Below are 16,742 nucleotides of genomic sequence, written 5' to 3'. Positions count from 1 at the left end.
TGAAGTGTGATTTAATGGCTGACCAGGGCCTGTAAGGTGTTTGTGGATGAAGGTTCCCCAGGAATAGGTGATACGAATAATTGTTCATTTGTATAAGGAGTAAAAGTGACAGTGAAACTAAGAATTCAGGTTATACCTTTTCTTTCTGTACTAAGAAAGGCGTATGGTAGGATTGTAATTGAGAAGGTATGACAGGTTGATATACAAAATATACTGAGTAGTATATGTCAGTCTCTGTCCACATAGTTTTAATGCTTGATAAGACAGGAGAAATAAAAAATTGTTTTATCGAAAATTATATTTCTTCATTAACAGTAACTACAACTATTAAGCGTATTTTTTGTCACTCAAGTGGAATCAGTATAAACAGCACCATTACTTAAGTGAATTTTAGACAAGAATGCACTGGGAGATAAAGTGGTCCTATAATGCTGTGAATTATTCAAATCAGTAATTCACTTACACATAATTTGAACAATTAAACTTATGTATTATAATAAATCTTGTGGAACATCACATATATGTATTATAATAAATCTTGTGAAACATCACATATCAAATTGGGTCATGCTCAATAGATTCTTATGTTTAAGGTAAACCGTATGTTCTGCTTGGAGTTGATACAGAGCCACCAAGTTGAGATCCTGATCCTGCACCAGAGAATTGAGATCCAGAGCCAAATCCTGCTCCAGATCCAGATCCTGCTCCAGAGCCAAAGCCTGCTCCAGATCCAAGGCCTGCTCCCGAGCCAAATCCAGCACCAGATCCAAGGCCAGCTCCAGAGCCTACGCCAGCACCAGAGCCAAAGCCTGCTCCGGGGCCTACGCCAGCACCAGAACCAAAGCCTGCTCCAGAGCCTACGCCAGCACCAGAACCAAAGCCTGCTCCAGAGCCTACGCCAGCACCAGAGCCAAAGCCTGATCCGGGGCCTACGCCAGCACCAGAGCCAAAGCCTGCTCCAGAGCCAGAGGGTGGGAGCCAGATCAGAACTGCGATCCACTTCCAGAAAAACTGAGATCCTGATCCAGATTGGGAACTTCCACCATAGCCTGCCTGAGCTGCAGCAGCATCACTCTAGAGCTGCTTTTCAATCTGAGCAATGGCATGAGGCTGGAAGAGGAGGAGGAGTTTGGTAGGAGGTCTGATTGTACGTTGAAACCAGACCCATCAGCAACAAACTGGAAGTTAGCTGGAGTACCATCAGGAATGTGGAATCTGAAAATAAAAAAGGTGAATAAGTAAAACAGTAAATTACAGTAATTACAGTTGAATAAAATTTTCAGATTCATATTTTTAGTTTCTTTATTTAGTTGTATAACTTAGACCTTAGACTTTTCTACTTACGACCATGCCTTGCTGTGCCACAGCTCCAGTTTCACCCTGTGGGTATCCTTGTTCTTGACGGCTGATGCCATTACCAGTTTCAGTTGAAGCTGTAAGAAATCAGCGTGTGGACCATCACGTTCATCAACAAGAATAGGAACGACAGGAGCAGAGGACCCTTGGTATCCTGCAGATGGTCCGCAAAGGCACCACCAGCAGATCCAGATCCTCAAATCCTCAGCAGATGATCCTGAAGGGCGAGATCACTCCAAATGATCCACTTGAACCACCAAAGCCTCCCAGAGGAGCTCCGCCAAAGCCTCCTGAAGAAGATCACCAAAACCTCAAGTAGAACCTCCAAATCCCACCAGCACCAGATCACCAGATCCTCCAAAACCAGATCCTGAGGAACCAAAGCCGCTACCTGCTGAACCTCCAAAGCCTCCACTGCCAACCCCACCAAAACCACCAGAGAAAACCACCAGAGCCCCCAAAGCCTCCAGCCAAAGAAACCACCAGGACCTCCAAATCCTCACTAGAAGAAGCTCCAGCTCCCCTGATGGGGAACTGGTCTGCCTACATCAGGAGGTTGATATAATCTTGCTGGGTTAGAGAGAACCCCTCGAGGAATTGTCGCTGTAACTGCCAAAAGGGCACACAAGACCACCGTCTGAAAAGGGTGATCTGTATTATTGCATGAAAGTCAAAACTTGTTAACAAAAATTTATGAGATTTTACTTTTTGAAGAAAATATTAGCCTTTGAGATACTAAGTTTTCATCCGTGTAAACAGTTGCTCACTAAATTATAGTAAAATTGCAAAGACTAAGCAGATGCTTGGTTTGTAATTGAAAGGGAACTGACTATTCAGAATTTGAAATAGATTATTCTGAACTTAAAATTCATAAATCACGTTGGAAACTCATGATGTGAAATTTTCAGTGATGTGTTGGCTGGAAATGAAGCTGGGATTTTCAGTTACTCTGTAATATTCTTGAAAACAAGTATAGTAGAAAATTCATATAAATAACTTGTGCGTTAGGTCACGTCAAACATCATAATTTGGAACATGGAATGCTCCTTGGAAAATTGATAAAAGAATGTTATGAATAACGCAGCATAAAATTATATTTCTGTAATTTTGTCCGGATTGTTCATTATACCCAAGATAATGTAAAGCTGATCTAGTGATAGTAAAGTGGAAAGAACTTGGGAGAAAGAAAGTTATTTTGAGAATCAGAGAATAAAAGCTGACTTTACTTTAGCTTTGAATATTCGGCTTATTATTTGGGGTCAGATCGTGTGCTCAAGAACGCATGGAAATCCCCGATAACTCGCTCAGAATGGAGTTAGAGTCTTGATTTATCCATTTCAAAACTGAAAATTTTCCTGACCAGCTGATAGCTCTACTCATATACGTATGATTAAGATCAGTCTCGGGTTTGCTTACACTAGAACACCTTAAAAGCAAGTACACTCACTGCAGGTGTGTATAACACCCTTGTCTGGTTGCTCAGGTCATTTGTAATCGTATATATCGAAAAGATTTTAAGCGAGATCAAAGCAAAAGGTCAGTTCATGAAAGAGAGAATGAGCGAGACAGACGCAACCAGGGGACTTACTTTGGTCGACATCGTTGTCTGAAGGAGTCGAACTGAATGTGATGATCGACTGTCTTCTGCTCGCTTATATAAGAGGCTGGTGCCCTTCGCCGCCTTCTGCCCGGATGTGGCACCCGTCAAAAGTCCCCTCACACCCCCCCACCCTTCCCCTTCCCCCAAGCTTCTGGTCCAGTTCATCCTTTTTCGTTTCAAAACTTGTTCTTCACGATGTCTTTCCCTTCCCTTCCTTCCCCTTTCCCTCCTCCCCCTACCCCAGCATGTTTTTTTTTTTTTTTGTTCTTTCCAATTATCCAGTTCTCCTCAAAATGGAATCGAAAGCTGGCTGGAAATAGCGCCAATGAGATTTGTATTTTATTACGGATTGGTGACCGTGGCCATTTGACGTGAATGATAGATAGACTTCTAGGAATGAAGGTATTCATATTATGTTGTATGTGTCATACTTCAGTTTGCTACACTGTACACATACACAAACGAACACACTCACATTATATATATGTATATATATAGGTATATATATATATATGTATATGTATATACTGTATATATATATATGTACGCATGTTCATATGGTTATATATATGTGTGTGTGAGTGTATATATATATATATATATATATATATATATATATATATATATATATATATATATATATATATATATATATATATATTTATATATATATATATATATATATATATATATAGATATATACATACATACATAGATACAGGTATAGAAAATGGAATTAATGACAGGAATACTCATGAATCACACACAAACGTATCAATTATACTGCATATGATATCGGACCCAAAAGGCATTTAGAGAAGAAAACTAATTGCTTTATTCCTGTCGATTAGAACAACTGGAGGGAAGGAAGAAATGCTGATGTAATATTTAATTCTCAAATACCGGTATTTCTTTTTTCTTATATTAAGGTAAAAAGAAGAGTAAATTTAATAGGTTAATGATTACTAAATATAAGTTATTCGTTAGATTTGTTCATCGGGATATCACATGAGATGAATCTTAAAACTTGTTTTCGTAATTGATGGCAGAATATAAGAAGATACGAACCTGTTTGATGTGGAATGTATCTGTTTTATATTATGTTATGTATATATATATATATATATATATATATATATATATATATATATATATATATATATATATATATATATATATATATACATGTATTGTAGAATCTACTGGTGACTTTTACCAGACACATATGTAATTCTAATAGCCACAAGGCCTCTTAACTTCTCGAATATTTATTAGTAGCCGTAAGATCCAAACGCAAAAAATTGAAGAGACTGTGATGCCAGGTCCCGGAAAACGAACCCGCGTCACCATAACCACAAGGGGAGGTGACGTTGCCGACCTGTAAAGATTATTGCCTCTCGTAATACATATACCTAACGTTTCAGATATATTTATTAGAGCTCCTCACCTTCGTAGCCAAGTGGGCAATCGTTTTTATTGCTTTTTAGGCTGAAATTTATGTGTAGAATCTACTGGTCACTTTTACCAGACACATATGTAATTCTAATAGCCACAATGCCCTCTTAACTTCTCGAATTCTTCGCGCTTTTTTGGATATGCTTGTAACTACAAAGCCGTAAGATCCAAACGCAAGAAATTGAAGAGACTGTGATGCCAGGTCGCGGGAAACGAACCCGCGTCACCATAACCACAAGGAGGTGACGTTGCCGACCTGACCACGAGAAGGATAAAAGTTTATTGCCTCTCGTACATACATATATCTGTCGTTTTCAGATATATTTATTAAAGCTGGAATAGATCCATACTCACCATCGTAGCCAAGTGGGCAATCGTTTTTATTGCTTTTAGGCTGAAATTTATGTGTAGAATCTATTGGTCACTTTTACCAGACACAAATGTAATTCTAATAGCGACAATGCCCTCTTAACTTCTCGAATTCTTCGCGCTTTTTTGGATTTGCTTGTAACTACAAAGCCGTAAGATCCAAACGCAAGAAATTGAAGAGACTTTGATGCCCGGTCGCGGGAAATATATCTGAAAACGACAGGTATATGTATGTATGAGAGATAATAGACTTTTATCCTTCTCGTGGTCAGGTCGGCAACGTCACCTCCTTGTGGTTATGGTGACGCGGGTTCATTTCCCGCGCCCGGGCATCAAAGTCTCTTCAATTTCTTGCGTTTAGATCTTACGGCTTTGTAGTTACAAGCATATCAACAAAGCGCAAAGAATTGGAGAAAAGAGGGCATTAATGGATATTAGAATTACATACATATATATATATATATATATATATATATATATATATATATATATATATATATATATATATATATATATATATTCACAATACATACATACATGCATACATATATAGTTTCGTTTGTTAGTGTTTGCAACGTTTCAAAACAGTTTTATCGTCAAGACTAAAAACGATTGTTACAATAAAAATAATGACTCAGGTACAAAGAACTTGAATTAGGTAAAAAAAAAATACACGTTAAAATAGAAACACATTTTGGGGCATTAGGTGGGTATACAACATATGTTTCTACTTTTAACTTGTAAGTTTTACTTCATTCAAATTCTTTTTACCCTATTTATTCTTTGGTAATTGTTTTAATTTTTGTTGTAGATTACTTTAGTCCTGATGATGGAGTTAAACTCTGAAACGTTATAGTATATAATTATATATATATATATATATATATATATATATATATATATATATATATGTGTGTGTGTGTGTGTGTGCGTGTGTGTGTACATAAATAGTGAGTGCAGTGATAAAGAATTAGGATTTAAAAAAAAAAAAGCGGAGAATGTATGAAGTGCGGTTCCATGACATAATGGAGAATTTCAAGGGAAAGTTTGGGAACATGGATAATGTTGTTAACGGGAGAGAAAGAAAATGAAGCCCTTTGATAAAGGAAGGGGTAGAAAGAGAGGAAGAACTCTGGGGAGAACAGGTGATTCGAAAAGACATGAATTATTTCTAGAGAAAGGTTCATGAGAAAATGGATCTCACTATAAAACATGCAAATGGAGAGATTATATCTGAAGCAAATGCAGTCCTCGATCGATGGAGTGATTTAAGGCTTATGTGAATGTTGAAGAGAAAAGACAGGCAGAGATGACTGGTGCAAGAATGCAAGATATCAGAGTAATTGTGAAAATGCCTGTGGGGGTCACAGTTGAGGATGTGAAGATGGCAATTGAGGGGCTGAAAAATGGAGGAAAGTCAAGAATTAATGGGATTACAATTGAAATGTTGTGGTAGGATGGTGAAGGGTGATTTAATGGCTGACCAGGGCCTGTAAGGTATTTGTGGATGAGGGAAGGGTTCCCCAGGAATAGGTTCATTTGTATTAGGGTAAAAGTGACAGAAAACTTAGAATTCAGGGTATACCTTTTCTTTCTGTACTAAGAAAGGTGTATGGTAGGATTGTAATTGAGAAGGTATGACAGGTTGATATACGAAATACACTGAGTAGCATATGTAAGTCTCTGTCACATAGTTTTTAATGCTTGATAAGACAGGAGAAATAAAAAATTGTTTTTATCGAAAATTATATTTCATCATTAACAGTAACTACAACTATTAAGCGTATTTTTGTCACTTAAGTGGACTCAGTATAACAGCACCATAACTCAAGTGAATGATTAGACAAGAAAGCACTGGGAAATAAAGTGGTGCCTATAATGCTGTGAATTATTCATTCAATAATTCACTTACAGTAGTCATGAGTAGCATATGATGACAACATTTCATTACTTATACATAATTTGAACAGTTAAACTTATGTATTATAATAAATCTTGTGGAACATCACACATCAGGTGGGTCATACTGAATAGATTCTTGTGTTCAAGGTAAACCGTAGGTTCTGCTTGGAGTTGATACAGAGCCACCAAACTGAGATCCAGAGCCAAATCCTGCTCCAGATCCAGGTCCTGCTCCAGAGCCGAAGCCTGCTCCAGATCCAGATCCTGCTCCAGAGCCAAAGCCTGCTCCAGATCCAAGGCCTGCTCCAGAGCCAAATCCAGCACCAGATCCAAGGCCTGCTCCAGAGCCTAAGCCAGCACCAGAGCCAAAGCCTGCTCCAGAGCCTGCACCAGCACCAGAGCCAAAGCCTGCTCCGGGGCCTACACCAGCACCAGAACCAAAGCCTGCTCCAGAGCCTACTCCAGCACCAGAGCCAAAGCCTGCTCCAGAGCCTACGCCAGCACCAGAGCCAAAGCCTGCTCCAGGGCCTACGCCAGCACCAGAGCCAAAGCCTGCTCCAGAGCCAGAGAATTGGGAGCCAGATCCAGAGAACTGCGATCCACTTCCAGAAAACTGAGATCCTGATCCAGATTGGGAACTTCCACCATAACCTGCCTGAGCTGCAGCAGCATCCTCTAGAGCTGCCTTTTCAATCTGAGCAATGGCATGAGCTGGAAGTGGAGGAGGAGTTGGTAGGAGATCTGATTGTACATTGAAACCAGACCCATCAGCAACAAACTGGAAGTTGGCTGGGTACCATCTGGGAATGTGAATCTGAAAATAAAAAAGGTGAATAAGTAAAACAGTAAATTACAGTAATTACAGTTGGATACAATTTTCAGATTCATATTTTCAGTTTATTTTATTTAGTTGTATAACTTAGACCTTAGACTTTTCTACTTACGACCATGCCCCTTGCTGTGCCACAGCTCCAGTTTCACCCTGTGGGTATCCTTGTTCTTGACGGCTGATGCCATTACCAGTTTCGAAGTTGAAGCTGTAAGAACCGTCAGCATGTGGACCATCACGTTCATCAACAAGAATTGGTACGACAGGAGCAGAGGGACCTTGGTATCCTGCAGATGGTCCACCAAAGGCACCACCAGCAGATCCAGATCCTCCAAATCCTCCAGCAGATGATCCTGAAGGGCGAGATCCTCCAAATGATCCACTTGAACCACCAAAGCCTCCAGAGGGAGCTCCGCCAAAGCCTCCTGAAGAAGATCCACCAAAACCTCCAGTAGAACCTCCAAATCCACCAGCACCAGATCCGCCAGATCCTCCAAAACCAGATCCTGAGGAACCAAAACCGCTACCTGCTGAACCTCCAAAGCCTCCACTGCCAACCCCACCAAAACCACCAGAGGAACCACCAGAGCCCCCAAAGCCTCCAGCCGAAGAACCACCGGGACCTCCAAATCCTCCAGTAGAAGAAACTCCAACTCCCCCCGATGGGAACCCAGGTCTGCCTACATCAGGAGGTTGATATAATCTTGCTGGGTTAGAGAGAACCCCTCGAGGAATTGTCGCTGTAACTGCCAGAAGGGCACACAAGACCACCGTCTGAAAAGGAGAGATCTTTGTTGTTACACGAAAATAAAATGTTGATCCATTATAGATGATCCAGAACATTAGTTGGTAACAAAAATTCAAGTGATTTTACAGTAATGGAACTTCATCTTTATTATTCAAAATACAGTTACCCTTTATACTATTTAGTTTTCATCCCTGCTCACTAAATGATAGTAAAATACTGTGACTGATCAGATGTCTAATTTCCAGCTGGAACAGGACTGACTGTTCTGAACTAAAAATAAGTCGCATTGGCAACGCATGATGTGAAATATTCCGTGATTTGTTGGCTGAAAAATGAAGTCGGGATTTTCAGTTACTTTGTAATGTTCCTGAAAAGAAGTATAGTAGAAAATTAACTTAAATAACTTGTACTTTAGGTCCCGTCAAGCATCGTAATTTGGAACATGAAATGCTCCTTCGGAAATTGAATAAAGAATGTTATGAATAATGCAGCTTAAAATTATATTTCGATAATTCTGTCCGGACTGTTCTTTACAGCCAAGATAATGTAAAGCTGATCTAGTGATAATAAAGTGCAAAGAACTTGGGAAACAGAAAGTTAGTTTGAGAATAAGGAATAAAAGCTGACTTTACTTTAACTTTAAATATTCTGCTTAATATTTGGGGTCAGATCTTATGTGACATAAGATCTCTAGATACTACGTGTGCCCAAGAACGCATGGAAATCTCCTAATAACTTGCTCAGAATAAAGTCAGAGTCTTGCATTTTCCATTTCAAAACTGAAAATTTCCCCAATCAGCTGATAGCTCTACTCATATACATATGATTAAGATCAGTCTCGGGTTTGCTTACACTAGAACACCATAAAAGCAAATACACTCACTGCAGTGTGTACAACACCCTTGTCTGGTTACTCAGGTCATTTGTAATCGCATGTATCGAAAAGCTATGAGCGAGATTAAAGCAAAAGGTCAAAGTTCGTGAGTGAGTGAGTATGTGAATGAGACTTACTTTGGTCGACATCGTTGTCTGAAGGAGTCGAACTGAATGTGACGATCGAGTGTCTTCTGCTCGCTTATATAAGAGCCGGTGCCCTTCGCCGCCTTCTGCCCGGGGTAGCACCCTTCAAAAGTCCCCCCCACACTCCCCCAACCCTCCCCCCTACCCCCCAAGCTTCTGGTCCAGTTCATCCTTTTTCACTTCAAAACTTGCTCTTCACGATGTCTTTCCCTCCCCCTCCCCTCCCCTTCCCCACATCCCCCAACCCCAGCCATTTTTCTTTCTTTCCAATTATCAGTTCTCCTCAAAATGGAATCAAAGCTGGCTGGAATAAGTGCCAATGATATTTGTGTTTTATTACGGATTGGTGACCGTGGGCATTTGAGGTGAATGATGGATAGACTTCTAGGAAGTGAAGATCTTCATATGTTGTTTGTGTCATGCTTCAGTTTTGTTAGACTGTACACATACACAACCAGACACACACACAATATATATATATATATATATATATATATATATATATATATATATATATATATATATATATAATATATACAGAATATATATATATATATATATATATATATATATATATATATATATATATATGTGTGTGTGTGTGTGTGTATGTAATGCATGTATGTATGTATAAGTAAATATATATATGTGTATGTATATATATATATAATGTATCTAGATATATATATATATATATATATATATATATATATATATACATATATTTATGTATATCTGTGTACATATATATAGATATACATACGTACATAAATAGATACAGATATAGAAAATGGAATTAATGACAGGAATACTCATGAATCTCACTGTAACGTACCAATTATACATGACATCTAACCCAAAAGGCATTTAGTAAGCAAAGAAAACTAATTGCTTTATTCCTGTTTATTAGAACAACCGGAGGGATGCAGGAAATGCTGATGTAATATTTAATTCTTAACTACTTCTTTTTCTTATATTGTTTAAGATAAAAAAAGAGTAAATTTAATAGGTAATGATCACAAAATATGAGTTGTTAGTTAGATTTGTTCATCGAGAGATCATGTGAGATGAATCTTAGAACCTGTTGTGATTGGTGGCAAAATAGACGAAGATCCGAACCTGTTTGATTGGAAGTGTGTTATTTTTATATTATATTATATTATATTATATATTATATATATATGTAATATATATATTTATATATTTATATATATGCATATATATATATATATTATATATATTTATATAATTTATATATATATATTATATATATATATATATATATATATATATATATATATATTTATATATATATATATATATATTATATATATATATATATATATATATATATGTATATATATATATATATATATATATTCACAATATATACATATATATATATATATATATATTTATTCATATGTCATCCTACATATATATAGTTTCATATGTCATCCTTCAAAACATTTTTGTCACCAGGACTAAAAAAGAAATTACAATACAAATAATGATTCGCGTACAGAGAATTTGAATTAGGTACAAAAAAAAAAAAAAAACACGCATTACAAGCAGAAACGCGTTGTAAACCAGCCTAACGCATCAGAATATTTCTGTATATCACAAGTAAACTTACACCGGCCTCGGCTTTAATTTTTACAGCTCCTTTTTCAGTTTTCTGAAAAGAGCACTGTTGTGCCGGCTTTGTCTGTCCGTCCGCACTTTTTCTGTCCTCACAATTTCTGTCCGCCCTCAAATCTTAAAAACTACTGAGGCTAGAGGGCTGCAAATTGGTATGTTGATCATGCACCCTCCAGTCATCAAACATACCAAATTGCAGCCCTCTAGCCTCGGCAGTTTTTATTTTATTTAAGGTTAAAGTTAGCCTTAATCGTGCTTTTGGCACAGCTATTGGTGCCAACAACACACCCCACCACCAAGCCGTGGCTGAGTTTCATGGGCCGCGGCTAAGAGTTTCATGGGCCGTGGCTGAGGCCGCCACCGGACCAGTGTCTAATTTTCATGGTCACGGCTGAGAAGAGTTTCATGGGCCGTGGCTGAAAGTGTCATACAGCATTATAAGATGTATAGAAGCTTCAGCACATTTTTTACTTGTTTTATATTATTTTGAAAATATAGCAGAATCTACCGATGAAAATCGTGCCTTATACCAGAATCACTAACTATGAAATAACTCATTCCATCAGTGAACAGTCAGACTTCTGCCCCTTTGTTTATATCTTGGAAGGGTTCTTCGTTTTGAGTGGGTTTCCTGGGCCATTCGTCGTTCGCGTTTTGGGGGCATTAGGTCGGTTTACTACTTATGTTTCTACTTTTAACTTGTAAGTTCTACTTCATTCAAATTCTTTTTACCCGAGTTATTCTTTTGTAATTGTTTTAATTTTTTTTGTATATTACTTTAGTCCTGATGATGGAGTTAAACTCCGAAATGTTATAATATATATATGTATATATATATATGTGTGTATGTGTGTGTATATATATATATATAATATATAAATAAAGATAAAATCCACGAAGGAAAGGGAAACACACTGGAGTGCAGCGAGGACTTTCGACTCTTTCGTCCTTTACTGAGCAGTCTGGAAAGGGAAACACTGGAGTGCGGCGAGGCCTTTTGACTCTTTCGTCCTTTACTTAGCAGACTGCTCAGTAAAGGACGAAAGAGTCGAAAGGCCTCGCAGCACTCCAGTGTTTCCCTTTCCTTCGTGGATTTTATCTTTATTTATATATTCACGACGTTTCATATTTTCGTGATTCAGTTATACATATATAAATATATGTGTGTGTATGTATGTATATATGTGTGTACATAAATAGTGAGCGCACTGATAAAGAATTAAGGATTTTATAGGAAAAAAACAACGGAGAACATATGAATTGCAGTTACAGGACAGAACGGAGAATTTCATCCAAAAGTTTAGGAACATGAATAATGTTGTCAAGGGGAGAGAGAGAAATTGAAGCCTTGTGATGAAAGAAGGGGGTAGAAAGAGAGGAAGAACTCAGGGGAGAACAAGTTTATTCGTAAAGGAATTAATTACTTATAGAAAAAGGTTCATGAGGAAATGGATCCCACCATAAAAGATGCAAAAGGAGAGATTATGTCTGAAGCAAATGCAGTCCTGGATCGATGGAGCGAAAATTTTAAGGCTTATGTGAATGTCCAAGAGAAAAGACAGGCAGAGATGACTGATGCAAGAATGCAAGAGATTAGAGTAATTTTGAAAATGCCTGTGGAGGTCACAGCTGAGGATGTAGAGATTGCAGTTGAGGGGCTGAAAATGGGAAGCTTCAAGAATTAGTGGGATTATGAGCGAAATGTTGTGGTAGGCTGGTGAAGTGTGATTTAGTGGCTGACCAGGGCCTGTAAGGTATTTGTGGATAAGGGAAGGGTTCCAAAGGAATGGGTGATAGAATAATTGTTCATTTGTATAAGGGTAAAAGTGACAGTGGAAACTAAGAATTCAGGTTATACCTTTCTTTTCTGTACTAAGAAATGTGTATGGTAGGATTGTAATAGAGAAGGTACGACGGGTTGGTATACGAAATACACTGAGTAGCATATGTAAGTCTCTATCACAGTTTTTAATGCTTGATAAGACAGGAGAAATAAATAGTAGTTTTTATCGAAAATTATATTTCATCATTAACAGTAACTACAACTATTAAGCGTATTTTTGTCACTTAAGTGGATTCAGTATAACAGCACCATTACTCAAGTGAATGTTTGGACAAGAAAGCACTGGGAAATGAAGTGGTCCCCATAATGTTGTGAATTATTCAGTCAATAATTCACTTACAATAGTCATGAATAGCATATGATGACAACATTTCATTAGTTATACATAATTTGAACAATTAAACTTATGTATTATAATAAATCATGTGGAACATCACACATCAGGTGGGTCATGCTGAATAGATTCTTGTGTTTAAGGTAAACCGTAGGTTCTGCTTGGAGTTGATACAGAGCCACCAAATTGCGATCCTGATCCAGCACCGGAGAATTGAGATCCAGAACCAAATCCTGCTCCAGATCCAGATCCTGCTCCAGAGCCAAAGCCTGCTCCAGATCCAAAGCCTGCTCCAGAGCCTAAGCCAGCACTAGAGCCAAATCCTGCTCCAGAACCTAAGCCACCAGCACCAGAGCCAAATCCTGCTCCAGAGCCTGCGCCAGCACCAGATCCAAATCCTGCTCCAGAACCTAAGCCACCAGCACCAGAGCCAAATCCTGCTCCAGATCCTGAGCCAGCACCGGAGCCAAATCCTGCTCCAGATCCAGAGAACTGGGAGCCAGATCCAGAGAACTGAGATCCAGATCCAGAGAACTGAGATCCACTTCCAGAAAACTGAGATCCTGATCCAGATTGGGAACTTCCACCATAACCTGCCTGAGCTGCAGCAGCATCCTCTAGAGCTGCCTTTTCAATCTGAGCAATGGCATGAGCTGGAAGAGGAGGAGGAGTTGGTAGAAGGTCTGATTGTACATTGAAACCAGACCCATCGGCAACAAACTGGAAGTTAGCTGGAGTACCATCTGGGAATGTGAATCTGAAAATAGCAAAGGTAATGATTAACATGATAAATAAAATTATTTATATATAGAGAGATTTCTTATAATTATACAATTTTAGTTTCCTTTTATTTTACAGGCATTTATTTAGTACTTAGTTTAGAACATTTTATACTTACGACCATGCCCCTTGTTGTGCCACAGCTCCAGTCTCACCCTGTGGGTATCCTTGTTCTTGACGACTAATACCGTCACCAGTTTCGAAGTTGAAGCTGTAAGAACCGTCAGCATGTGGACCGTCACGTTCATCAACAAGAATAGGAACGACAGGTGCAGAGGGACCTTGGTATCCTGCAGATGGTCCACCAAAGGCACCACCAGCAGATCCAGATACTCCAAATCCTCCAGCAGATGATCCTGAAGGGCGAGATCCTCCAAATGATCCACTTGATGAACCACCAAAGCCTCCAGAGGGAGCTCCACCAAACCTACCAGAAGATCCGCCAAAACCTCCAGTAGAAGAACCCCCAAATCCAGCACCACCAGATCCTGCAGAACCTCCAAAACCAGATCCTGAGGAACCAAAACCGCTGCCTGCTGAGCCTCCAAAGCCTCCACTGCCAACCCCACCAAAACCACCAGAGGAACCACCAGAACCTCCAAAGCCTCCACTCACAGCACCACCGCCAAGTCCTCCAGCAGATGAACCATCAAATCCTGCTCCAGATAAACCACCGAATCCTCCGCTTCCTGGTCCTCCAGAAGACGCCCCAAAAGCACCAGCCGAAGAACCACCGGGACCACCAAATCCTCCACTAGAAGAAACTCCAACTCCCCCCGATGGGAACCCAGGTCCGCCTACATCAGGAGGTTGATATAATCTGGCTGGGTTAGAGAGAACCCCTCTAGGGATTGTAGCTGTAACTGCCAAAAGGGCACACAAGACCACCTTCTGAAAAGTAAAACTTTGTTCCAGTACTGAGAAATACAACATTGATTCAAAGGAATTGATGTCACTATAATGAAACTTATGACCTTACAGTATAGAATGAAATTAGCCTTTATAATATTTAGTTTTCAACCTTGTCAGTTGTTGATCAGCAAGTGCTAGTGGTATTGCTATTACTAAGCAAGATTTTAATTATCAACTGAAAAAGGGCTATTCAGAACTAGAAATAAGCTGCAGTTTAGAGTCACGATGTGGAATATTTGTTGAGAAAAGGAAATTCGGGAATTTATCGTTGTTTAATAATATCCTTGAAAAAAGTATTGAAGAAAATTTACATAAATAGACCTTTATTCTTTGCAGTCTATGGAACAACAAAGAAGTCTGGACTGTTCGTTAAAACAAAAGTAATGCAACGTTGATCTAACGATAAAGTGCAAAGAACCTTTCGGGGAAAAGAGTGTTACGCGAGACACGATTATGGGAATTGATTTTACCTTAGTTTGAAAGTAGCGGTCTTGCACTAAACCACGTTCTCCTGACCTTTTCAGGTCATATTTTAAACATGAATTCCTTAAGTAACCAAAAGCATTGGAAATTCTTATATAAATAGATCGTGCTCGAGTTAGACAGTCTCGCGTAAGAATTACTCGTATCAGCTTGTCGGTATGATCTATAATAAGATTAAAATATCGGTCTTAGATCTCCAGGCAGTGGAACACCTCAAACTCGCAGTTACACTCGCCGCGTGCGTAAAACACCTTTCTCTCCGGTTCCTCAGGTCACTCGTAATCATACTTATGAAGAGGAAATAAGCGAGATTAAAGCGAAAGGTCAGAGTTCGTGAGTGAGTGAGTGAGACAGACAAGACTTACATTGGTCGCCATCGTTGTCTGAAGGAGTCGAACTGAATGTGATGGCCGAGGGTCTTCTCCTCGCTTATATAAGAGACAGGTGCCCTTCTGCTGGGTGGCACCCTCCGAAAGCCCCCCCAACACCCCTCCCCAACTCCATCAGATCCAGTTCATCCTTTTTCACTTCAAAACTCGCCCTTCACGACTCATCTCTCCTCCCCTCTTCCCAAACCCCTGAATCCCCCTTTTTCTCTAGCAATCCAGTTTTTCTCAAAAGGGAATCGAAAGCTCGTTTGAAATATTGTGGGCGAGACTCGTATTATTTTACTGAGTAATGACCGTGGCCATTTGGCGTACTTTATTTGTATCATTCAGGGGTTAGAATGTACATACAACGTCGTGTATGTATATATATATATATATATATATATATATATATATATATATATATATATATATATATATATATATATATATATATATATATATATATGTATATATATATATATATATTTATGTATATAATATATATATATATGTATGTATGTATGAATGTATATATATATATATATATATATGTATATATATTTATGAACATTTATGTATATTTATAATTATTTATTGGTGTATATATACTTCATTATTTATTGCTGTATTCCGTTTCATTCATCAGAGTTCATCGGTGCACTACTTAGTCTGCTTGAATGGTATCAAAATGGAAATTATTTAGTTATATTCCTTTCAAAAATAATAATAATAATAATAATAATAATAATAATAATAATAATAATAATAATAATAATAATAATAATAAAGAAGCATTTTCGACGAATGCGAATTTGGCACCTTCTTCGAAACGCCATTATTTCAGTCATTAAATCTCTTTAAGATTTAAATCGCAATTCAGCACTTCATTGTTCTTTCCGTCGTTTCTAAATGAAAGGAATAATGCAAGTACTTTTTGTTACACTTAATTGTCTTTTGTTTTAGATTTCATTCCAGGTTTATTTTGTTTATTGTCATTTATTCGTTTTCGTGTTACTGATTTTATTCTCCATCTGTATATCAATGTCTTCTGATAGTGATATTTTGTAGTCGTCATTGTAGACACTGCTATTTTTCTAAT

The 16,742-nt window shown here is 38.2% G+C and overlaps 1 protein-coding gene and 2 pseudogenes across 1 annotated transcript; all 3 read right to left on the bottom strand.

Annotated features, from left to right (window-relative positions):
* Window positions 1–2,956, bottom strand: part of LOC136839039 (pupal cuticle protein 36-like) — an 8,856-nt pseudogene extending 5,900 nt beyond the window's left edge.
* A 3,582-nt stretch (window positions 2,957–6,538) lies between these two features.
* On the bottom strand, window positions 6,539–9,293 carry LOC136838964 (uncharacterized; annotated as a pseudogene).
* Window positions 9,294–12,923: 3,630 nt separating this feature from the next.
* LOC136838436 (uncharacterized) lies at window positions 12,924–15,671 on the bottom strand. Its single transcript, XM_067103352.1, has 3 exons — window positions 15,638–15,671; window positions 13,996–14,768; window positions 12,924–13,854 (listed from the first exon to the last, which is right to left on the bottom strand). The coding sequence occupies exons 1-3, from the start codon at window positions 15,647–15,649 to the stop codon at window positions 13,236–13,238; spliced, it is 1,404 nt and encodes a 467-aa protein (XP_066959453.1). The 5' UTR covers window positions 15,650–15,671; the 3' UTR covers window positions 12,924–13,235.
* Window positions 15,672–16,742: the final 1,071 nt, after the last annotated feature.

This window comes from Macrobrachium rosenbergii, chromosome 5 (genome assembly GCF_040412425.1).
Source record: "Macrobrachium rosenbergii isolate ZJJX-2024 chromosome 5, ASM4041242v1, whole genome shotgun sequence".
Taxonomy (NCBI): Eukaryota; Metazoa; Arthropoda; class Malacostraca; order Decapoda; family Palaemonidae; genus Macrobrachium; species Macrobrachium rosenbergii.
Note: the sequence above shows the minus strand (reverse complement) of the source record. Positions and strands in the feature narration are given on the sequence as shown.